This window comes from Pseudophryne corroboree, chromosome 9 (assembly GCF_028390025.1).
Source record: "Pseudophryne corroboree isolate aPseCor3 chromosome 9, aPseCor3.hap2, whole genome shotgun sequence".
Lineage (NCBI taxonomy): Eukaryota > Metazoa > Chordata > Amphibia > Anura > Myobatrachidae > Pseudophryne > Pseudophryne corroboree.
This window is the reverse complement of record NC_086452.1, coordinates 110,482,124-110,508,126: the sequence shown is the minus strand read 5'-3', so window position 1 is coordinate 110,508,126 and position 26,003 is coordinate 110,482,124. Positions and strand designations below refer to the sequence as shown.

The window sequence follows — 26,003 nt, the reverse complement described above, 5'->3', positions numbered from 1 at the left end:
TTCCAGGAGTGGACAACTGGGAAGCAGACTTCCTCAGCAGACACGATCTCCATCCAGGAGAGTGGGGTCTTCATCAAGAGGTCTTTGCAGAAGTGACAAGTCGTTGCGGACTTCCTCAAATAGACATGATGGTGTCTCGCATCAACAAGAAGCTGCAGACATATTGTTCCAGGTCGAGGTACCCTCAAGCAATAACAGTGGACGCACTGGTGACACCGTGGGTGTTTCAGTCGGTCTGTGTGTTCCCTGCACTTCCACTCATCCCAAAGGTGATAAGGATCATAAGAAGAACAAGGGTTCAGGCGATACTCGTTCCAGATTGACCACGGAGGGCCTGGTATCCGGATATTCAGGAATTGCTCACAGGAGATCCCTGGCCTCTTCCTCTAAGAGAGGATCTGTTACAGCAGGGGCCGTGCGTGTTCCAGGACTTACCGCGGTTGCGTTTGACGGCATGGCGGTTGAACGCCAAATCCTAGCTAGAAAGGGTGTTCCCCGGCAAGTCATCCCCACTCTACTTAAAGCTAGAAAGGAGGTAACGGCGAAGCATTATCACCGTATTTGGAGAAAATATGTGTCTTGGTGCGAATCCAAGAAGGCTCCTACGGAAGAATTTCAGCTGGGTCGTTTTCTCCACTTTTTGCAAGCAGGTGTTGATGCGGGCCTGAAGTTAGGCTCCATTAAAGTGCAGGTTTCGGCCTTATCAATTTACTTTCAAAGGGAATTGGCCTCACTTCCAGAAGTACAGACTTTTGTGAAGGCTGTGCTGCACATTCAACCTCCCTTTGTGCCCCCAGTGGCACCGTGGGACCTTAACGTGGTGTTACAGTTCCTTACGTCACATGGGATTGAACCTTTACAAAAGGTTGAATTGAAATTTCTCACTTGGAAAGTAGTCATGCTATTGGCCTTGGCGTCCGCAAGGCGGGTGTCCGAATTGGCGGCTTTGTCTCACAAAAGCCCCTATCTGATTTTCCATGTGGATAGAGCGGAATTGAGAACTCGTCAACAATTTCTGCCTAAGGTGGTTTCCTCGTTTCACATGAACCAACCTATTGTGGTGCCTGTGGCTACTGAAGCCTTGGCAGATTCCAAGTCTCTTGATGTGGTCAGAGCTTTGAAAATTTATGTAGCCAGAACGGCTCGTGTTAGGAAAACAGAGGCCCTGTTTGTCCTGTATGCGGCCAACAAGGTTGGCGCTCCTGCTTCTAAGCAGACTGTTGCACTCTGGATCTGTAATACGATTCAGCAGGCTCATTCTACGGCTGGATTACCGTTACCGAAATCGGTGAAAGACCATTCCACTAGGAAGGTGAGCTCATCTTGGGCGGCTACCTGAGGCGTCTCGGCATTACAGCTTTGCCGAGCGGCTACTTGGTCGGGTTCAAACACTTTTGCAAAATTCTACAAGTTTGATACCCTCTCTGATGAGGACCTCATGTTTGCTCAATCAGTGCTGCAGAGTCATCCGCACTCTCCCGCCCGGTCTGGAGCTTTGGTATAAACCCCATGGTCCTTTTGGAGTCCCCAGCATCCTCTAGGACGAATGAGAAAATAGGATTTTAATACCTACCGGTAAATCCTTTTCTCTTAGTCCGTAGAGGATGCTGGGCGCCCGTCCCAGTGCGGACTCTATCTGCAGTAATTGTAAATAGTTATTGCTTATGTTGCACAAAGGTTGTGTTTTGCTAAAGGTCAGCCTGTTGCTGATTTCTTTGGTTCACGCTGTTAACTGGTTTTAGTTGTATACCATGTTGTACGGTGTGTTGTGGTGTGAGCTGGTATGTATCTCACCCTTAGTTTAACAAAATCCTTTTCCTCAAAATGTCCGTCTCCTCTGGGCACAGTTCCTATAACTGAGGTCTGGAGGAGGGGCATAGAGGGAGGAGCCAGTTCACGCCCATTAAAGTCTTAAAGTGCCCATGTCTCCTGCAGATCCCGTCTATACCCCATGGTCCTTTTGGAGTCAACAGCATCCTCTACGGACTAAGAGAAAAGGATTTACCGGTAGCTATTAAAATCCTTTTTTTCTCATACGTCCTAGAGGATGCTGGGCACTCCAAAAGGACCACGGGGTATAGATGGGATCCGCAGGAGACATGGGCACTTTAAGACTTTGAATGGGTGTGAACTGGCTCCTCCCTCTATGCCTCTCCTCCAGACTCCAGTTAGATTCTGTGCCCAGAGAGACTGGTCGCACACTGAGGAGCTCTACTGAGTTTCTCGAAAAATACTTTTTATGTTAGGTTTATTATTTTCAGGGAGCACTGCTGGCAACAGGCTCCCTGCATCGTGGGACTGAGGGGAGAGAAGCAGACCTACTTCTGTGAGTTTAAAGGCTCTGCTTCTTAGGCTACTGGTCACCATTAGCTCCAGAGGGTCTGATCGTTCCCGGAGCCGCGCCGTCACCCCCCTCACAGAGCCAGAAGAAAGAAGCCGGGTGAGTAATAGAAGAACAGAAGACTTCAGTGACGGCAGAAGACTTCAGTGTCTCTGAGGTACCGCGCAGCAGTCGCGCTGCGCGCCATTGCTCCCACACACAAGCGGCACTACAAGGGTGCAGGGCGCAGGGGGGCACCCTGGGCAGCAATATACCTCATATACATAGCCTGGCAAAGAGGTATACAGTGCATAGGCACTGTATACAGACCCCCGCCAGTATAAAAATTTTAAAAAGTAGCGGGACTGAAGCGCCCCGATAAGGGGGCGTGGCTTAGCCCTCACAACTCTATCCAGCGCCATTTTCTCCTCACAGAGACGCTGGCCCTGCCAAAGCACTGTTAAACAGCTCACAGTGTAAAACGAGGGGGAGCACAGTTGTTTAGTGCAATATATGTACAAAAATAAAGCAATATACCGGTATATAATGAGCGTGTGGTAAATGAGCTGGTAAACGTTTTTTGTGTTTTCCCTGTCAGATATTGGGATCTACCCCTTATAGTCCGTGTTTAGTACACGTGTGTCGACATGTCTGAGTGCTCTGCCACAAATGGCTATGGGAATCCCTCTGTAGGCACCGCCGACTCCTAATGGTACTTGATTCATGAAATTAAGTATCAGCATGTCAGTAGTTGTATGCTTTTCCAAAAGAAAAAACTATATGGGAGACACAGACGTATGTGGGTGACCCTGTCGGCACCAACTAATCTGACTGGGTATAAATTAACATGATAATGTGATGCATTTCAAAAAGCTATACCTGTCTGTGTATGTATGTATGTATGTATGTATGTATATATATATATATATATATGTATGGCACGGTTGCTTTCATCTGTTGCTCGAGCACAGACGTAGTAATATTTGTGGGGGCGTAATATTAATAATATATGTATTTCCCTCAGACCCCTCGGGGTCGCAAAAATTGTTATTTTGCCCAGTTACTACTCCCTGTTGTCGACACGAATACTATGTCTTATGTCGACCATAATGTTTCCTGATTAGACCCACAACATCAGCATTCTGTACATGTTTCATACACATTAAGAACGTATTAATGTCACTAGGGACCCTGCTGTTCCTGACAAAAAAAAAAAAAATATATATATATATATATATATATATATATATATATATATATATAAAATATATATATATATATATATGAGATATGTATATACAGATATATGTGTGTATATGTGTATTTAAATGTGTATATTTATACAAAAAATGTATAATGAATGCTGAAGTAAACTTTTCCTTCTCATGTGCTGGTCGCTCTGTTGAATAACTCTAGGTCAGCCGTGACAAGATGGTTTCAAATCATCAGGAGGAGTCCGAGTGTTTATTCTTTTCCCACCGTGGATAGAATAAAGTGAGAGTCAACCCCTGTTCTGCACGGGGCCCTGTCACAAAGGATCGTTTACAGGAAGCTAAGTGATATTTTAATTATATGCTTTGATTATACTTGCATTGCATGCGCAGGGGGGAGTGCTTGTATTCAGAAATGGTCGGTTACTTTGTCATCCGATATAATTACCCTGGGGAGAGATGTGATACTCCTTAAGTTGGGTCATATCTAGATCATTGCAACATACTGCCGTGCGACTACAAGGGATGAGACTCTTGGGTGCGCGGGCCACTTCCATGGCGGTCTCGGCTAGGAGGGCGTTGTGTATTCACCAAAGTGATGCAAATGCTGACTCCGAAAAGAGTGGAGTCTCTTCCACATGAAGGTGAAGCCTGGTTTGGTGATGGCCTTGTTAATATGCTCTCGGCAGGTGCTACGGGTAAGTCTACCTTCTTGCCCTATATTCCCTCACAACGGTTGGTGACGCGTTGTTGTAGGATGCAGTCATTTCGACCAAATAGATAAGGATTCCCCTTTCTTTGCAGGTAAAGGAAGGTACTAAAGGTAAGAGGTCAGCTGCCTTTTCAGGTTCACAGGAGCAGAAATCATCCATTGTTTTCTGCCACGTCCACCGCGGGACGTTGAGTCTATCTTGCGGGGCCCCATACCGGTGGGTCCACGTCTAAAACTCTTCAGTCAGTCCTGGAAAAAACATGGACCAGTGAGTTAAGGATAGAGTCCCTAGGGGGACATACGGGAGTTCCAGGCGTTTCCCTCACCGATTTTTTTCAAATCGATCTTACCGATCCTCCTCATGACAGGGAGGTAGTATATGACGCAATACAAGAGTTGTGTCAGGGTCAGGTCATTGTCCTGCTGTTCCGGTCGTAAAAAAAAAAAAAAAAAGAGAGAGAAGAAGCTGTTATTCAAGCTTTTTAGTGCTCCCGAGGCTGGACGGCTCAGTCAGACAAATCCCAATATTCCTACTTAAACTCCATGAGGGAATCTCTCATGGCAGGGTTCTCCACTCTGAAAGTGGAGTAAGGAGATCTAATTACAGTATCTTCCGCATTAGGCTTACCTGAGGTTTGCGATTCAGGATTGTTGTTACCATTTCACCAGGGCGATGGCGGTATGATGGGTTTCCTTCGATAGTAAGGAGTCGTAATTATTCTGTACTGGATCGTTCTCCGAATTACGGAGAGTTCAAGAAGCCAAATGGTGCAAAACGTTGTTTCTCCTTGACAGTTCTTCAACATCAGGACTTGCCAGAATCCCTGTTGGTCCCAACGACGCGGTGATCGGCTTGGGCAATATTATTAGATGCAGTACTGAGGAGAGTTTATTTGCTTCTAAAAAAAAAAAAAATGGGGGAAGCTCTGAGAATTCAGAGTCTGGCAGACCTGCAACAGTGTCAATACATTCAGTTGCTGAAAAAGATGGTTGCGGCCTACAAGGCCATTCAGTGGGTAGGTTGCAGGCCTGAGTGTTTAGTGGGACCTGTTGGATAAGTGGTCCGGTTCCCACCTGGGATAATCATGGTTTCAAGACCTGTATCTCGCTCCTGTGGTAGCGGCGCAATTCTCAACGAGGACAAGTGTCATGTTAGGGTACTTGTCACCTCATTAACGGTCTAGAGTTAAGGGCCGTTTATAACGGTTTTCTACAGACAAAAACTGGAGAAGAAAAGGCAGTAGCCAGAAAGATTTTCCGCTGGGCGACGGAAACATTTACGCGCTCTATCAGCGATGTTCATTCCAAAGAGTGGACAACTGGGAAGCAGACATCCTCGGCGGACACGTTCTCCGTCCAGGAGGGTGGAGTCTTCCTCAAGCGGTTTTTCACAGAAGTGACAAGTCTTTGGAGAATTCCGCAAATAGACAAGATGGTGTCTCGCCTCGACAAGAAACTTCAGAAATTTTGTTGCAGGTCGAGGGTCCCTCAAGCGATAGAGGTGGACGCCCTAGTGACACCGTGGGTGTTTAGGTCGGTCTATGTGTTCTCTCCACTTCCACTCTTTTCAAAAGATGTTAAGGATTATAAGAAGAACAAAGGTTCAGATGATCCTCATTGTTCCAGAATGGTCAAGGAGGGCTGGTATCCGGATCTTCAGCAATTACTCATAGGAGATCCCTGACCTCTTCCTCTGCGAGAGGATCTGTTATAGCAGGGGCCGTGTGTGTTCCAAGACTTACCGCGGTTTCCAAATGACGACTTGGAGATTGAGCGTCGGATCCCAGCCCAAAAGGGTATTCCCAGTGAAGTCATCCCTACTCTTCTTCAGGCAGAAAAGAAGTAACGTCAAAACATTACCACCATATTTGGAGAAAATTATGTGTCTTGGTGTGAATCCGAGAAGGTTCCTACGGAAGAATTTAAGTTGGATCGTTTTCTCCATTCTTTTCTTACAAGATCGTGTGGATGCGATCTTGGGTTGGGCTTGATTAAGGTTCAGATTTCAGCCCTATCGGTTTTCTTCCAAAAAAACAATTGGCCTCCTTTCCAGAGTTTCAAACTTTCATAAAAGGAGTCTTGCACATACATCCTCCCTTTGTGCCTCTGTGGCGCCATGGGATCTTTACGTGGTGTTGCAGTTCCTTCAATTTCTTTGGTTGAACTTTTCAGTATGGTTGAGTTGAAATTCCTCACTTGGAAAGTGGTCATGTGGTTGACCTTGGCATCCGCGAGGCGGGTGTCTGAGTTGGCGGTTTGGTCTCACAAGAGCCCTGTTTAATCTTCCATGAAGATAGAGTGGAGTTGAGAACTCGGCAACAATTTCTGCCAAAAGTGGTTTCATCGGTTTCACTTGAACCAACTTATTGTGGTGCCGGTGGCTACTGACGCCTGGGCGACATCGAAGTATCTCGATGTGGTCTGAATTTTGTGTTGCCAGATTGGCTCAGATCAGGAAAACGTAGGATCTGTTTATCCTATATGATTCAAACAAGATTGGGGTTCCAGCTTCCAAGCAGACTATTGTGCCCTGGATCTGTAATAAGATTAAGATTGCTCGTTTTACGGCTGGATTGCCGTTACCGAAATTGGTGAAGGCCCATTCTACCAGAAAGGTGGGCTCATCCTGGGCTGCCTGAGGGGTCTTGGTTTTATAGCCTTGCAGAGCAGCTACTTAGTCGGGTTCAAACTATTTTGCAAATATTCTACAAGTTTGATGCCCTGGCTGATGAGGACCTCTTGTTTGGGCAATCGGTGCTGCAGAGTCATCCGCACTCTCCCGCCCGTTCTAGAGCTTTGGTATAGACCCCGTGGTCCTTTTGGAGTCCCCAGCATCCTCTAGGACGTATGAGAAAATAGGATTTTAATACCTACCGGTAAATCCTTTTCTCTTAGTCCATAGAGGATGCTGGGCGCCCGTCCCAGTGCGTACAGTATCTGCAGTTATTGGTTATGGTTACCCTCATGTTGTGTTTCTTTTCAGTCAGTCGGTTGCTGACGTTATTCATGCCATGGCATGCGGTATGCTATTATTGGTTGTGTTTACACACAGGTTGTGTTAAATTTTCGGTCAGCATATTGCTGTATATTTTTCATGCTGTCGGCTGGTGTTCTATTGAATGCCACGTTCTGCGGCATGTTTGAGGTGTGAGCTGGTATGACGCTCACCGTGTTTAAATGATAAATTCTTTCCTCGAAATGTCCGTCTCCCTGGGCACAGTTCTATAACTGGAGTCTGGAGGAGGGGCATAGAGGGAGGAGCCAGTTCACACCCATTCAAAGTCTTAAAGTGCCCATGTCTCCTGCGGATCCCGTCTATACCCCGTGGTCCTTTTGGAGTCCCCATCATCCTCTACGGACTAAGAGAAAAGGATTTACTGGTAGGTATTAAAATACTATTTTATGCTCCTCTCATTTCCAGATTGTTTAGAATAGAGGGGAAAAAGTACATAATTTTTTTTTTTTTAGGGGAGGGATGTAATGGAGTCTGAGTTCGCCTGATGTGCGGGATACCATCCGAACCACCCGTCGGGCGAACTCGGACTCCATAACATCCCACCCAATATTAGAATGACCAATTTTAAAATGTCTGCTTAGTGTTACTCTTTCTTCTCTTTTGTTCCAGTATAGAATGGATTTATCAGGTACTGTGAAGGTTTATTACCTGCATATGGGATTGGAACTTTAGCTCCACAGGCTCCAGGTAATTGCAGGGGACGATCCCTTTCTACATAAACATAGAAAGACAACAGCGGCAGTGTCACATCAGATAAGAGTGAAAGGCATTGTATAAATTAGCAATGAATTACATATATAGCTGCAGTTAATGGCAAAGCTCATCCATGTGATCTTTGCCCTCCGGGGCTTCCCCCCCCCTTCCACTAAAAACTGCTTATTGGTACATTCTAGCAGCGGGATTTACCCCAGGAGGCAATTGGTCAGTTCTCTTTAAAAAAAAAAAAAAAAAAAAGTATTCTTCCTACTTTTCAGTTTGTTCAAGTTCTTATGACATTTAAGAAAACTGCAACCATACCCCGAATGCAAATATAGGGAATTTAGGTTGTAGGATTTAATTGAATGCTATAATTACCACCACCTCTTCTGCTGTCACCAGTGGAATAGTTATATATAATTGTACCAGGAGAAGATACCTATAGTTTAAAAAATAGTTTAGTAAAGCACGCTTCTCTGGGTGTAGTTTCCCTTGCAGAACATATATCTCTAAGATCAGTAATTCAGTGGTGAACAATTTCATTATCTCTTCTTAGGGTTATCTCTTAGTCATGGTTTTAACCACTGCTATATATAACAGTCTGAACCACAGACCCATTACCATTAATATCTACAGATGCTGCAAAGGTGATGTCGGGGATGTGCTGACTCAAGCTGTGCCGATAACTGGAGCTTAGATAACTGCTCCAATCCTCCGAGTGATTATCAGATCAGTGTGTACCATGGGGGTCATTCCGAGTTGATCGCTCGTTGACGATTTTCGCAACGGAGCGATTAAGGCTAAAATGCGCATGGTACGCAGTGCGCATGCGCTAAGTATTTTAACACAAAACTTAGTAGATTTACTCACATCCGAACAAAGAATTTTCATCGTTGAAGTGATCGGAGTGTGATTGACAGGAAGTGGGTGTTTCTGGGCAGAAACTGTCCGTTTTCTGGGAGTGTGCGGAAAAACGCAGGCGTGCCAAGAAAAAACGCGGGAGTGGCTGGAGAAACGGGGGAGTGGCTGGCCGAACGCAGGGCGTGTTTGTGACGTCAAACCAGGAACGAAACGGCCTGAGCTGATCGCAATCTGTGAGTAGGTTTGGAGCTACTCAGAAACTGCTAAGAATTTTCTATTTGCAATTCTGCTAATCTTCCGTTCGCTATTCTGCTAAGCTAAGATACACTCCCAGAGGGCGGCGGCCTAGCGTGTGCAATGCTGCTAAAATCTGCTAGCGAGCGATCAACTCGGAATGACCCCCCATGTACATATTGTGCTATTTTTAGGTCAGCGGGTGCTATCGGCAAGGGGATCAGGAGGTTGAGAATCGCAATTTTTAGGCAGGACTAAAACCCCTTTCCCCCACTGTACCATTGTAGTAGCGCTTGTAGACATATATTGGGCCGATACTTGCACAAGCGTGTACCCTGCTTTAGATTTAACTTTACAGTTACAAAACTTTGATGTGATCACTGATAACATTATCACCACATCCAGCAGTTCTTCTATTCCTCTTTCAGATGCTAACACTCTTGATGCACTAGATGACTGTCTACAAATAGTTGGATAATTGCTTGAGACCGAAGTTATACAGTAGACTAAGTGGTCAATTAAATTAACATGGAGTCAGCTTGCATTGCGAGTGAGACCCGCCATATGCCGCACTGATGGCAGCTCTAAATTCATGGCTTTTTATTTGCAGCCACATTGGACTGCGTACAAAACCGCACAAGTCTGGGGTGAGATGGGGCTAGATGAAGTGCCGTGCTGGCATTCCCATGCCATTGCAACAGCACTTTGCCCACCTCGCACCTAACTGAGTTGACCCCTAAGGGACTGATATTATCCGAGCTTCTAAAGAGTAACAATAGTGGTGTTGGCCATAGTAACCTATCAGATACTAGTTATCATCTATTTAGTACAGTCTATAAAATGTCTGATAGGGTGCCATGGCAGATGCAGTTTCTCAGGCTATGGCCTCCTGTGTGCGCAGCTTTCTGTCTTTGTACGGAACCTCTTTCAGCACCAAATCTGTGACATTCCCATAATGCAACATTTGTGTCTTTTTAGCCATTGGAGGAACCCGAGTCCACCCTGCCCCCCTCCCAAGTACACCTATACTTAAAGCCGGTGCCATCTTCACAATGATATCTTCAGGAAGATTTTGCATGCACGTTGAAAGCAAAGACCCAGGCACTGTGCCAGAGTATTTGCCCTCTAGTGCACATGCTCCATCTTACCAAATATCACTGGTAGGATGGCGCTGGCCGATGAGGAAACACCAACTTCCCACAAGAAAGGTAGGAAGTGGGAGTCCTCCCTCACGCCCCCGCCACCCTTGGACTGAAATGGCGCCCCCCCTGCTTCGTTGCCATATCTCTACTGAACGTAGTAGCGGTATTCAGCTGTTTTAGCATCGAAACGGACACTTTGCCATTATGTGACCCCCAAGAAAGCACCGGTGTAGTATGGGTGGGATCACAGGTAACCGCAACAGGGCTCTAACTGGGCAGAGGCTGTTGTGTATTTTATGATTGTGCCTGAATTAGGACCAACAACCTACAGTACATACATTTTTTTTAATGACCATTTTCTAACCAGCTTTTGCCATAATGCACATACAGGTGAAACTCTGAAAATTTGAATATCGTGCAAAAGTTCATTTATTTCAGTAATTCAACTTAAAAGGTGAAACTAATATATTATATAGACTCATTACATGCAAAGTGAGATATTTCAAGGCTTTATTTGTTATAATTTTGATGATTGTGGTTTACATCTTCAGAAAACCCCAAATCCAAAATCTCAGAAAATTTGAATATTACATAAAATCAATAAAAAAAGGATTTTTAATACAGAAATGTCGGCCCTCTGAAAAGTATAATCCTGCATATGTACTCAGTAATTGGTTTGGGCCCCTTTTGCATGAATTACTACCTCAATACGGCGTGGCAGGGTTCTATCAGCCTGTGGCACTGCTGAGGTATTATGGAAGACCAGGATGCTTCAATAGCAGCCTTCAGTTCTTCTGCATTGTTCGGTTTCATATGTCTCATCTTTCTCTTGGCAATGCCCCATAGATTCTCTATGGGGTTCAGGTCAGGCGAGTTTGCTGGCCAATCCAGCACAGTAATCCCACGGTCATTGAACCAGGTTTTGGTACTTTTGGCAGTGTGGGTAGGTGCCAAGTCCTGCTGGAAAATGAAGTCAGCATCTCCATAAAGCTTGTCTGCTGAAGGAAGCATGAAGTGCTCTAAAATGTTCCGGTAGATGGCTGTGTTGACTCTGGACTTAATAAAGCACAGTGGACCCACACCAGCAGATGACATGGCTCCCCAAATCAACACAGACTGTGGAAACTTCAAGATGCTTGAAGTCCAGTGTGGATTGTGTGCCTCTCCATTCTTCCACCATACTTTGGGACCTTGGTGTCCAAATGAGATGCAAAATTTGCTGTCATCAAAAAAGAGGAATTTGGACCACTGAGCAACAGACCAGGTCTTTTTTTCTTCTCAGGAAAAGGCCATTCAAAAGTGTGGGGGAGCTTCACAAGGAGTGGACTGAGGCTGGAGTTAGTGCATCAAGAGCCAGCACACACAGATGGATCCTGGACATGGGCTTCAAATGTCATATTCCTCATGTCAAGCCACTCCTGAACAACAAACAACGTCAAAAGCGTCTTACCTGGGCAAAAGAAAATCTATGGGGCATTGCCAACAGAAAGATGAGAGACATGAGACCGAACAATGCAGAAGAGCTGAAAGCCGCTATTGAAGCATCCTGGTCTTCCATAACACCTCAGCAGTGCCACAGGCTGATAGAATCCATGCCATGCCACATTGAGGCACTAATTCATGGAAAAGGGGCCCAAACCAAGTACTGAGTACATATGCATGATTATACTTTTCAAAGGGCCGACATTTCTGTATTTAAAATCTGTTTATTGATTTTATGTAATATTCTAATTTTCCGAGATTTTGGATTTTGGGGTTTTCTTAAGATGTAAACCACAATCATCAAAATTATAACAAATAAAGGCTTGAAATATCTCACTTTGTATGTAATGAGTCTATACAATATATTAGTTTCACCTTAAGTTGAATTACTGAAATAAATTCACTTTTGCGCGGTATTCTAATTTTCTGAGTTTCTGTATACTATAGTTACATTATGTATGAAATAATTTGTGTCCATTGTGAGTTACCTTTCCGTTAAATAGAACAGTTGCCCAATTATCATCCCCTTTCTTGAGCACGAATACAATATTTCCCGGCATAATGCCCATCTCCTCTACAGTCTCTGGGGTGAATTCAAACAGTACACGATGTGGCTCTCCCTGCAACGTCCTGAAAGATAGGAAGGAAATTGTTTCCTCACCACTTGTCTCATTTGCTGGTTAATTGGTGTGATTTATAAACATACCTGTGATGTACAACCAGTTATGAAAATGCCATTTTTCTAGGTATCACCTTCCCATGTATATTCTGTATGGAAATGTCATCAATTAACTGGATAGTGTTTACTCTATTTCTGAAGAGGTCTGTTGACTATAACAGCAGGGGGTCGTGCCTACAGGCCAAAGATGCCCAGTCTAAAGAAAGTGTTGAATCTCTTTCCTGGCCGATGCCATAACAATCCAGACTCTTGGGCTTCAAACAGACTGAAGCAAGTAATTACAAAACCCCTGCCCACTTGACCATTAAACCCCTCAAATCCTAAAGTACAGCCAATTCTGGTTTTGGAAAGGTTAAAATCCACAAAAGAGGCAGGGGGTGTCATGAGTAATTGCTGCTGAGATAAATACTGTATGCCTGTTTAGGTGGATGCAGTGTGCACCCTTATAAGGACAACCAAGCGTTGAGGGTGCCCATACCTCCTATCTCTGTGAAGCCCCCACAATGGAACTCCTACGGTCTTTATAGTAAGTTCAGGAACTTCTGAACCTTTATTCCTTTTATTTTTCTCTGAAATCATAGTTTGTGTGCATTTTTAAATATAATCATATATACTTTGTAACTATCTTTTGTACCTGTAAGCTCTGAAGGTATTCTTATTCTTGAAATTAAAACTTAATTTCTCATTCTGACCTTACCCTAAGCCTTGTGCGGCACATGCTACTGATTTTTAAAGTGTATTCAATGTGCAGAGAGGAACCTTGACAGTGTGAATCGGACCAAGGAGCAGCTGATTCAAGCACTAATGAAAGCAGACCAACAGCTGGAGTGGATACAGTAGAGCCCAGGTCTGAGGTTGGGGAGCAGCTGTCACTGGAGGTTACTGGGCGCACCCATCGCCGATCGGACAACTGTACTATTTCCAGCGAGGATTCTGCCTTGGATCTATATCTACAGGCGGCTCTTAAGTACGCGAAGCAGCCAAACAATGAGATAATGCAGCTCATCCATTTAGTTCACCGCTAAGAACCAGGCTGCTGCTACTGCAGAATGTGACACGGATCGTAGGTACCAGTTGGAGTTAGCTAAATTCAACCAGCAGCCTGTGGTGGGAGACGCAAAACAGACCACATCGTGACCAATTCCCTGTGATGGAGAAAGACACCTGCACACCTTCAGGAGTGTTGAAACATATGTGGACTGTTTTCACTGGTCACTAGGTTGTGGCCGAGTTATTTAACACCTGGACTAAGGGGGTAATTCAGAACTGATCGCTGCTGTGCGTTTTCGCATAGCGGGCGATCATGCACAAACTGCGCATGCACCGCAATGCACAGGTGTGTTGCACGGGTACAAAGCAGATCACCGCTCAGTGATGGGTTTGTGCGACGGATCCATTCGCACGGGCGATCGCAAGGAGATTGACAGGAAGAGGGCATTTGTGGGTGTCAACTGACCGTTTTCAGGGAGTGTGTGAAACGCAGGCGTGTCCAAGCGTTAGCAGGGAGGGTTCCTGACGTCAATTCCGGTCCCAGACAGGCTGATGTGATCGCAGCGGCTGCACAAAATCTGTTTGTGCAGCTCTGCTACACATGCGTTCGCACACTTGCACAGCTAAAATACCCTCCCCCTGTAGACAGCGACTATCTGATCGCAGCAGTGCAAAAATCGCTTGCTAGCGATCAGGTCTGAATTAGGCCCTAGGAGGGAAAGCACTGGAAGCATTTGCAGACCTTCCACAAGTGTTGCAAGTTGGAACACTGTGAGTAGCAATTCCTGAGTACCTTTATATTTATTTTCTATGACTATCAGTGACATATAAATACTTCAGTGCGCTACCCTGCATGGCATTTGCTAGTTTCTTACTACAAAATCAGCCACCAAGGTGCATCTGGAGATTTTCTCCAGTTTACCAGTGACAAAGTCGTAGAAACCTACAGTATCTGACTTACCTCAGTATTTCAGGTGTTTTTGGACGTTGCGGAGCACTGTTGGCCTACAAATATTAAACAGGAAAGTTCAGATACTGTACTATACATGGGATTTTAATTACCTACCGCTAAATCCTTTTCTCGTAGTCAGAGGATGCTGAGGTCCATATTAGTACCATGGGGTATAGATGGGTCCACCAGGAGCCATTGGCACTTTAAGAGTTTAATAGTGTGGGCTGGCTCCTCCCTCTATGCCCCTCCTACCAGACTCAGTCTAGAAGCTGTGCCGAGGAGACGGACAACTGCAAGAGAAGGATTACACAGATAGTGGCGAGATTCACACCAGCTCACACAAACAAGGCAAACCAAGCTAACTAGCTTGAAACTCAGCAACAGCTGAAAAACAGTACTTAACCAAGTAACAAGGCAGTACATAACTAAGAACAAAGCCGTACTGAACCAGGTAACCACTGCAGAAAAACAAAGCACTGGGCGGCGCCCAGCATCCTCTACGGACTACGAGAAAAGTATTTACCAGTAGGTAATTAAAATCCTATTTTCTCTTACGTCCTAGAGGATGCTGGGGGTCCATATTAGTACCATGGGGATGTACCAAAGCTCCCAGAATGGGAGGGAGAGTGCGGAGGCTCCTGCAGAACTGATTGACCAAACTTTAGGTCCTCAGAAGCCAAAGTATCGAACTTGTAGAACTTAGCAAACGTGTTCTACCTAGACCAAGTAGCCGCTCAGCAAAGCTGTAAAGCCGAAACAGCCCGGGCAGCCGCCCAGGAAGAACCCACCTTACGAGTAGAGTGGGCCTTAACAGATCTTGGACACGGCAATCCTGCCGTAGAATGCGCATGCTGGATAGTGAACCTGATCCAGCGAGAGATCGTCTGCTTAGATGCAGGACACCCAAGTTTCTTGGGATCATACAGGACAAACAGAGAGTCCGATTTTCTGTGATGAGCAGTCCTCTTCACATAGATTTTCAGAGCCCTTACAACATCCAAGTACTTAGAAGTAATTGAGGAGTCAGTAGCAACTGGCACCACAATAGGTTGGTTGATATGAAAAGCCGACACAGCCTTTGGAAGGAACTGCTGACGTGTCCGGAGCTCAGCTCTATCTTCATGGAAGATCAAGTAGGGACGTTTACAAGACAAAGCCCCCAACTCCGACACACGTCTAGCAGAAGCTAAGGCCATCAAAGTGACAGCCTTCCACGTGAGAAACTTGACCTCAACCTCCTGTACAGGCTCGAACCAATCCAATTGGAGAAACTATAACACCACGTTAAGATCCCAGGGCGCCGTAGTCGGCACAAAGGGAGGCTGGATGTGCAGAACCCCTTTCAAAAAAGTCTGAAACTCAGGGAGGGCAGCCAGTTGTTTCTGGAAGAAAATGGACAAGGCCAAAATCTGGACCTTCACAGATCCCAACTTCAGGCCCATATCCACACCTGCTAGCAGGAAGAGGAGAAACCGTCCCAGTTGAAACTCCACTGTAGGAAACTTCTTGGATTCACACCAAGATACATACTTTTTCCAAATGCGATGGTAATGTTTAGACGTTACTCCTTTCCTAGCCTGTATCAGGGTAGGAATGACTTTGTTCAGAATGCCCTTCTGAGCTAATATCTGGCGTTCAACCTCCATGCCGTCGAACGTAGCTGCGGTAAATCTTGATAAGCGGGACTTCCGGTTCCGGGACCCATGGAGTGAGCCGCTCAGCACCGGAGCTCCGTCCTGCCGCCCGCTGCAAAGAACCTTTTCAAGGCTACTACAGCCTCCACACCGCCCAGACTGCCCCCGGCGAGACCCGCGATCACGATGGATCGCTTTGTAACACCCGTAACCACGGCTATGCAGGCCCCCGCTGGCGCATCCACGAGGCTGGAGAAGCGCCGCGCGGGAAGCAATATGGCGCCTGGCGCCGGACCTGAAGTCACCACTCCTGCTTCCAAGAAAGCCGCGGCGGAGGGGACTGAGTATGCAGGCTCACAGGTATGCCGGGATCCGGAGGCTCCGGTAACATATGGAGATGTCGTGGCAGCTATAAAAGCCACTATGGCCCCCCTGCTTTCACAAGCTGTCAGTGATATAACGACACAGCTGCAGCACTTACAGCAGATGGTCACACACACTGAATCTCAACTGCAGGCTGCAACACATGACATAGAAGGGCTGCACCACTCAGTGAAATCTCTTACTACAGAGAACTATCAGATATGGAATAAGTTAGATGATATGGAAAATCGCGCAAGAAGAAATAATATCAGACTTGTGGGATTGCCGGAATCACTTAAAGGCACGGCGCTGGCTCATTTTGCCCGTGTTACCCTTCCCGCAATTTTGAATATAGAACGGGAATGTAGTGATTTAGTAATTGAAAGAATTCACCGTGTGGGTCCTATGCCCACCCCCAACAAACCGCGCCCACGTGTAACTTTGTTCCGCTGTCTGAACTACCTTCATAAATTAGCATTCTGGTCCGCGTCTCGCAAAATGAGGGATATCCAATGGGAGGGTAACAAGCTTTTCATATTCCAGGACTATTCAGTGGAACTGACCCGGGCCCGCAAAGCTTTTTCCCCTATTTGCACTCAACTTGTTTCAGAGGGTCGCAAGTTTGGCCTGTTATACCCCGCTCGCTTGCGCATTTATGAAGGTACCTCCCATAAAGATTTTCTATCACCTGCTGACGCAGCGGCCTACCTCCGTAATGTATCCAGAGAAGACAGCGCGGACATTTCGGATCTCCCTTCAGCGACAAATTGATCATTTCCTGCTGAATGTTCACCTGTAATCTAGTCGTACATTACGCATAAACTGCCTTGGTTTCTGTTGTTAGAGCGACAATGACACACGGGCACTATGATAGCCGTCACTACTCCACAATTGCTTTGCCTGCTATTGGATTTAGTTTTGACCGATTTCCTGTTTCTTTCCTTGAAATGTTCTTACCTATGCGCCTATTTTGCAGATGCAAATTGAAAAAGCGCTATGGTGGCTGGGAAGTACCCCATTATGCTGCATTTTCATGGTTATACAGCCATATTCACTACATTAGCCACAGGTTTTCTACTATATACTGCTCACTGTATATCGCTTATATTATAATATTATATTGCTTCTTGGAGCATTTGGTTATATAGCATAATTACCAGGGGTTTCTGGGTGGGATTCGTTTACGTATATCGCGGTGGGGAGGGGCTCCTCCTTTCCTGCTGGTGCACACCACTTAATGCCAGGGTGCGGGACCACTGCCGCTGGTATTCGCCCATGCTCGTTGACCGGAGGTCACTGGTCACAGAAACATTGGCTATTTACAGAAGTATCCTCTTCTCAATTGTATGGCCTGTTATTTACTACTGCTTTCTATTTCCATCTCTTCTCTTTCCCTCCTGTTTTGTCTCTTCCATCCCCCCTCTTTCCCACCCTCCGTCCTCAGGCAGGTGATGATGCTCATGCCCCTTATGCAGACAGTTTACAATTCCTCTGTTTTGCCCTTTCCTCTGAACTATGCCTAATTTGATGGTGGGATCTTGGAATGTCGGGGGCTTTAACTCCCCAGCTAAGAGGCGAAAAATACTCCTATATTTAGGTAAACAGCACATAGACCTGGCATTCCTCCAAGAAACGCATCTAACTCCAGAGGAAACGGCAAAATTGAATGCTCTGAACTGGCGGGTTTTAGGTTTTAGCTCTTTCAATTCTAAGGCCAGAGGTGTTGTCATATTGGCGAAACGTTCTATGACCACTGAAATCCTGACCAATGTTACTGATCCTGAAGGTCGTTATGTGATCATGTCTGTTAAGATTAATAGTAGAGTTTATACACTATGTAACGTATATGCACCCAACATTTATTCCAAAAATTTCTTTCAATCTCTACTCGCCAAACTAACCCCTCTTCTCACAGACCCCTTAATACTCTGTGGAGATTTGAATCTTATCTCCTCCTCCTATTTAGATCGATCCCACACACCGACAAAACCTCTTTCACTACCCAAACTTGGGGTTCCTCTATTAGCTGACAGCTTACGGACGGTAGATATCTGGAGAGCTTTACATCCCACAGAGAGGGAATACACGTGTCTCTCAGCAGCCCACCACACGCTATCTAGGATAGACTATATCTTACATTCGGTAATAGAGAATGGGATAGTACAACAGGAATATGGGAATAATTGGAATAAATACCCCAGGAACAACTACGAAAATAGAGCAATGATGAACACAAGAACTGAGTATTGGAGACAAGAAGATGCTACCCCTTTTCGGGCAAGACGCCAGCATCGAAGGTTCTAATCAAAAGAAGACGAGGGAAAAGAGGTCAGGATAAAAAGAGAAAGAGAAAGAAAAAGAATAAGGTTATCTCCACCACTATGAGTAACGTTACCAAGGAAACCACACAAGGGAAAATATTCAATCTAAGTAATAAGACACTAACTAGTACAGAAGAAAAACTACTCCTTAAAGGTCTTAAATATGCACCTACCAATAAGACCTCCTCTTTCGATGTCTTCATAGACATTGAAAAGTTCATAAGAAAACTTACAGTCAAAAAATTCTTCCTAACCAGAGACCAAAACGAACAAGGAACAGAGGATCCCTCGGGAAGATCATTTAAGAAGAGATCCACATTTTACCCAAAGCATTTAAAGGGTAGCTTAATAGATAGCTTCCAGAAATCAATACTTGAAGACATGGAAAAATTGGATAAAATAAAGACAAAGAAATGGAATCTTACAAGAAAAGAACGAACCGCACTTAAGTCTCTACAGAAAGATGAGACCATCATTATCAAACCCTGCGATAAAGGAGGGGGGGTTGCCATTTTGAATAAAGAAGATTACATCAAGGAAGTGTATCGCCTATTAAATGATGGGAAGACCTATTCCAAACTAAGGAATGATCCAACAACAAGAATGAAAAACAGTCTCAATCAGCTCCTGAAAACACATTTGGATAAAAAAACCATTACGGAGAAGGAATTTGAATATCTTAATGTTACAGATCCTGCAATTCCCACCATATATATACTACCAAAATTGCATAAGAATCCTATAAAGCCCCCAGGTAGACCAATTATAGCAGGGATAGGAAGTCTGACTGCGAACCTATCGGAATTTATAGATGCACACTTACAACCGATGGTGGCTAAAACAGAATTCCATCTTAAAGATACAACAGATGTACTAAGGAAGATCAACACTTTGGAATGGTCGCATGAGATGTGGATGGCAACTGCAGACGTGGAAGCATTATATACCAACATACCACATGACAAAGGACTAGAAGCAGTTAGGTATTATTTGGAAAGAACTGATTATTCAGAAGATAAGAAGGCATTTCTGCTGGAAGGTATAGAATTTATACTGAAGAATAATTATTTTTATTTTGACGGCACTTACTACAATCAATTAGTTGGAACTGCGATGGGGACAAAATTTGCACCAAGTTTTGCTAACCTTTATATGTCATATTGGGAAGAAAAGAACATCAAAACAAATGAAGCTTTCGGTAAAGATCTCCCCTTTTGGCATCGATATATAGATGATATAATCTTTTTTTGGAAAGGGAACAAAACTGATTTAGACTGCTTTTCAGAAAATCTTAATTCCAACGATCTCAATATGAAATTAATTGTTAAAACGAGCCAAACAGAAATTGATTTTCTTGATCTTACTCTCTATGTAGAAAATGGAAAGATCGAAACTAAATGTTTCAAGAAGCCAACTGACGCAAATAATTATATAGCCGTGACAAGCGAACATCATGCCAACTGGCTCTCAAGTGTTCCCAAGAGTCAGTTTCTCAGACTTAGACGCAATTGTAGCAATATAAAAACCTGCGAAGATCAAATTGACGTCATGAAGAAGGGCTTTGAACAGAAAGGTTACAATAAAGAGAAACTAGAAAAGTTTAAGGAAGACGCACTTAATCGAGATCGAGTTGAACTACTGGAAAACTCCAAGAACAAGAAAGTTAATAATGGAAAAGCACAGTTTGCGTTCATTACACAATATAGCCACAAACACAAGAAAATGGAATCCATCATGCGGAAACATTGGCATTTATTAAAGGACCCAATATTGAAAGAAGTAATTCCAAAAATGCCTAAATTCATCTATAGGAAGGCTCCCAACCTCAAAAACAAACTGATCAGAAGTGCTCTGCCCTATCAAGATCAGCATCCTATAAGGAATAAAGGATTCTACAGATGTGGAACATGTCAAGCATGTAGGGAGATCAAGATGGAGAAATCAAAATATGAAGATTTTACAGTAAATGAGAATAATTACAAATTAAATCAATTTATGACCTGTCATACCACGAATGTGGTATACCTTATAGAATGCAGTTGTCATCTTGTGTATATTGGGAGAACAAGCAGAGCCTTAAAAACCCGGCTCAGTGAACATATACGAAATATAAAAAAGGGACTGACGACACATTCACTGTCTAATCATTTTAAAGAGAAGCACAACTGTTCGACCAAAAATATCATTCGCTTCTTGGCGATTGAAAACATCAAGAACAATTGGAAGCAAAGGGATGAAGCTACACGCTTGGCCAAGAGCGAAATGAGGTGGATACATAAAGTAAAGAGCCTCATGCCGCAAGGTCTGAACGCAGACTTTGAATTAAAGTGGTTCCTTTAAGCTGTCTCCCCACTATAGTTCACGATTTTATTTACATGTTTCCATATTATACCTACTTAGTGCTTTATATATACAAATTTTATTTAGTAACCCCATCACAATTTAATTGACTCAATATTGGTTGTTTTAATTGTAGGCATTATCGTGTTAAGAATTTGTTGCCAACAAATAATATGGAAGCAGCAGGACTAAACAGGAAACGCATCACCGGAAGTGACTGGATATTTATTATGCGTTCCAGAATGCGTTCCATATATGTATACATGCAGGACTAATACTATAAGTTTTTTTGTATAAATTGTGTTAAGAATATGACTGCAAAATCCAGACTTAATATGGGGAGATTACACGCTACTAACGGCCCCGAACGGAAGCGGAAATACGTCATCGCAAGTTAACAGGAAGTTAGTGATGCGTTCCAAAATGCGTTCCACGAGGAAACGACGCCAGGTGCGGATACAACGCCGGGTGTGGACACAACACTACAGACTCCAGGCATCATATAGATGAATGATCAAGGAGCCCGGATACTATTGAAGTTTGTTTTGTCATGATATTAAAAGATGTTTGCGGATCATTTTTGGGAGGCCGATACCGGAAGTTGTATAATGATCACTTCCGGTCAATGTACGCATGAAATCTAATAATTTCATTAATTTACGACTATATTTTAAACAGTTTGATTACAAATTGGATGATAATGGAAATAGTTCTTAAGTAATATGATAATATGTATTGTGGAAAGTTTTAATAATGTTTTAAAAATGAATTTGACCTTTAACCTGGAAGTAATTACGGAAGGGAGCTTAAAAGGAAGTCCACCACACTCCACCCTCACTGCCTGAGGAAGGGAATACCCCGAAACGCGTTGCAGCTGGAGAGTGGAGTGTCTACCTTTATCTAATTGGGGAAAAGGTGAACCAGACGGAAGGGGAATACGGTCAAGGGAACGAGGTTCCGGAGCCAAACACCCTATTACTACATCTTAAGGCCTGATTTTCGCTACTATCTGGTAATCCTCCACCCTAAACATCACCCTTCATTTGGGTGTATTTCTTACTGATCCATTTTATACTTTGTTTATGTGTATAAGCGTTTTTTATCACACGCTGAAATTTTTATGAAAAGTTTTGTCATTAAATACCCTTGTATATACCTACTACACTATATGCCATTTTGTTGTTTCCTTTGTATATGGAATCCGTTGGAAAACTTTGAGCATTTTGATGAAGTAGTAAGGGAAGTATTTTGATTCCTCTTTTATGGGAATTATATCACCTTTTTATTTTGTATAAAGGATTACGATATCTTCACATTTGGGAACCATCTAGCCCACTAGCGCACTCTGTTGTACCCATTATTTGCATGTCACAGTTTGTTATCTAGGTATAAGGGAATACCATTGGTTCAAAGGGGTGCTGCTTAATAGGGGTTCACTTGGCGCCTTATTAGCTCTGTAAATATATCTATACCACGCTATTACGCATGGACTGCCTTGGTTTCTGTTGTTAGAGCGACAATGACACACGGGCACTATGATAGCCGTCACTACTCCACAATTGCTTTGCCTGCTATTGGATTTAGTTTTGACCGATTTCCTGTTTCTTTCCTTGAAATGTTCTTACCTATGCGCCTATTTTGCAGATGCAAATTGAAAAAGCGCTATGGTGGCTGGGAAGTACCCCATTATGCTGCATTTTCATGGTTATACAGCCATATTCACTACATTAGCCACAGGTTTTCTACTATATACTGCTCACTGTATATCGCTTATATTATAATATTATATTGCTTCTTGGAGCATTTGGTTATATAGCATAATTACCAGGGGTTTCTGGGTGGGATTCGTTTACGTATATCGCGGTGGGGAGGGGCTCCTCCTTTCCTGCTGGTGCACACCACTTAATGCCAGGGTGCGGGACCACTGCCGCTGGTATTCGCCCATGCTCGTTGACCGGAGGTCACTGGTCACAGAAATATTGGCTATTTACAGAAGTATCCTCTTCTCAATTGTATGGCCTGTTATTTACTACTGCTTTCTATTTCCATCTCTTCTCTTTCCCTCCTGTTTTGTCTCTTCCATCCCCCCTCTTTCCCACCCTCCGTCCTCAGGCAGGTGATGATGCTCATGCCCCTTATGCAGACAGTTTACAATTCCTCTGTTTTGCCCTTTCCTCTGAACTATGCCTAATTTGATGGTGGGATCTTGGAATGTCGGGGGCTTTAACTCCCCAGCTAAGAGGCGAAAAATACTCCTATATTTAGGTAAACAGCACATAGACCTGGCATTCCTCCAAGAAACGCATCTAACTCCAGAGGAAACGGCAAAATTGAATGCTCTGAACTGGCGGGTTTTAGGTTTTAGCTCTTTCAATTCTAAGGCCAGAGGTGTTGTCATATTGGCGAAACGTTCTATGACCACTGAAATCCTGACCAATGTTACTGATCCTGAAGGTCGTTATGTGATAATGTCTGTTAAGATTAATAGTAGAGTTTATACACTATGTAACGTATATGCACCCAACATTTATTCCAAAAATTTCTTTCAATCTCTACTCGCCAAACTAACCCCTCTTCTCACAGACCCCTTAATACTCTGTGGAGATTTGAATCTTATCTCCTCCTCCTATTTAGATCGATCCCACACACCGACAAAACCTCTTTAGCTACCCAAACTTGGGGTTCCTCTATTAGCTGACAGCTTACAGACGGTAGATATCTGGAGAGCTTTACACCCCACAGAGAGGGAATACACGTGTCTCTCAGCAGCCCACCACACGCTATCTAGGATAGACTATATCTTACATTCGGTAATAGAGAATGGGATAGTATCAGATTCACAAATTGAGGCAATCTCCTTATCGGACCATGCCCTAGTTACTGCAACACTTCATTTCCCAGACATATCCCAATCTCCCAGATTATGGAGATTCCCCTCCCATCTCGCTCACTCCCTGAAATTTCAGCAAAGATTGGAATCCTCTTGGGAGGCCTTTAAAACTAACAACGCATCCCATTTGGATGAAGATCCAATTCTATTCTGGATGACTGCAAAATCGGTTCTCCGGGGGGACATTATATCCTATGTCTCAGCCACCAATAAAAAATATGCCTCTCAATATTTAGAGTTCCAGAGGCCCCTGTCGACAGCCTATCAGCAATACAAATCTTTTCCGACCCCTCAAAATCACCTTATATACATTGAAGCCAAAGCACACTTTGATGAATTCATGTCCTCCATGGGTAATAGATATTCATTCTCGGTGAACTATCGGTTCTACAAATTTGGCAATAAAACGGGCAAGTTATTGATGACACTCCTCATGGGTTCCCGCCCTCCCATGGTCACTCATCCTTTGCATACCCCTGCTGGCACTTTAACTACGAATAATCAGGAGATTTCAGATGTTATGAAATCATTTTACAAGGATTTATATTCCTCTTCCTCAAGCTCCACCCTTTCCACTCCTCCCACCCAGTCGCCATGGCCCAAGGACTTTTGGGACAATCTTTCTGTTCCCCAGCTTCATACTTCCATGGTATCACCGTTGTTAGCTCCCATCTCGTTAGAGGAAATCCGGAGTGTCATTGGACAGTTTGGCAGGGACAAGGCACCGGGCCCTGATGGCTTCAGTGCCGATTTTTATAAAATTCTTTTACCCCGGATAGGGGACACACTGGTGTCGGTCCTTAATGCGGTTCTGTCTTCTGACACTCTTCCCAAACACTTTAACACTGCCATCCTCAAAGTCCTCCCCAAACCTGGTAGAGACTTATCCCAACCGGGGTCATATCGCCCAATTTCACTCTTAAATCTTGATTACAAGCTACTTACTAAAATCTTAGCTAACCGGATTAAATTATTACTCCCTCATATCATACATAAAGATCAAACTGGGTTCATCTGGGGCAGACACTCGGAGATCAATATAAGGAGAGTACTTTCTGCCATTTACGCCTCCTCCTCCTCTTCAACTACCCCTTCCTCCCTCCCAGTTATTCTCTCACTCGACGCGGAAAAAGCGTTTGATATGGTGGACTGGGATCATCTTTTTTTCCACACTCCTACAATTTGGCTTCCCTGCAGATTTTGTAAATCTTTTAAAACTTCTCTACACGGCTCCACAAACCCAGATATCCTGTAATGGAGTTCTCTCCTCTCCCTTTGAGATCCAGAAGGGTACCAGACAGGGGTGCCCATTATCACCCTTACTATTTGCAGTAGCACTGGAACCCCTGGCGATTGCCTTACGCCAATCGAGTGTAATTAAGGGAATTCAAGTAGGAAATGTTGACCTTCGTCTTGCCCTCTTTGCCGATGATATGCTATTATTTGTTTCAGATCCGTCGACCTCTATTCCAGAGATCCTTGGAATGATACAGGCATTCGGAGTTAGGGCGGGGTATAGGATCAATGTAGCCAAATCAGAACTTTTACCCTTAGGCCCCTCCTCACGTACCATTTCCACACTTCTTCCGAATCTCTCATTCAAAATAGCCCTCAATAAGATTACATACCTAGGGATTCAAATCCCAGCAAACCTTTCCAGACTATATGAAGAAAATTTCACTCCTGTTCTGGCACGTATCACCGCACTATTGGATGGTTGGAAATTGTTACCTCTATCCCTGATAGGGAGAATAGCTGTATTACAAAGTATAGTTTTCCCAAAGATATTTTACCTCATGCAGATGCTCCCAGTCCGCCTTACTAAGCATGATATTCAATATTTACGGAAGATTATGTCGAGGTTTTTATGGAAAGGCAAGAAGGCGTTCATCGCTTTGGATAAATTGATGGCACCCAAGTCCGCAGGTGGATTTGGTGTTCCTGATTACGCATCCTACTCAATGGCGTCTCTATTTAGATGTGCTGCTGACTGGCTGTTTGACAGGGAACTCTATACGGACTCCGCTCTGGATGAGGCACTATTCACTCCTTACTCCCCGGGGGCATTACTCCTGTCTCAACCCTCACTGATCCCGACCCACATCCTCGCTAACCCCCTTTTTAGGGATGTCTATTATAACTGGCGCTCTTTACACAAGA

The 26,003-nt window shown here is 44.1% G+C and overlaps 1 protein-coding gene across 2 annotated transcripts in view; it reads right to left on the bottom strand.

Moving 5' to 3' along the window:
• Positions 1-26,003, bottom strand: part of NCF2 (neutrophil cytosolic factor 2) — a 146,792-nt gene that overhangs the window by 60,218 nt on the left and 60,571 nt on the right. For both annotated transcript variants that reach the window (XM_063939760.1, XM_063939761.1), the window contains exons 7-9: positions 14,305-14,348; positions 12,163-12,304; positions 7,908-7,970 (exon numbers count right to left, since the gene is read on the bottom strand). In XM_063939760.1, the coding sequence (XP_063795830.1) occupies positions 7,908-7,970; positions 12,163-12,304; positions 14,305-14,348 (249 nt within the window). The remainder of the gene's footprint in view (positions 1-7,907; positions 7,971-12,162; positions 12,305-14,304; positions 14,349-26,003) is intronic.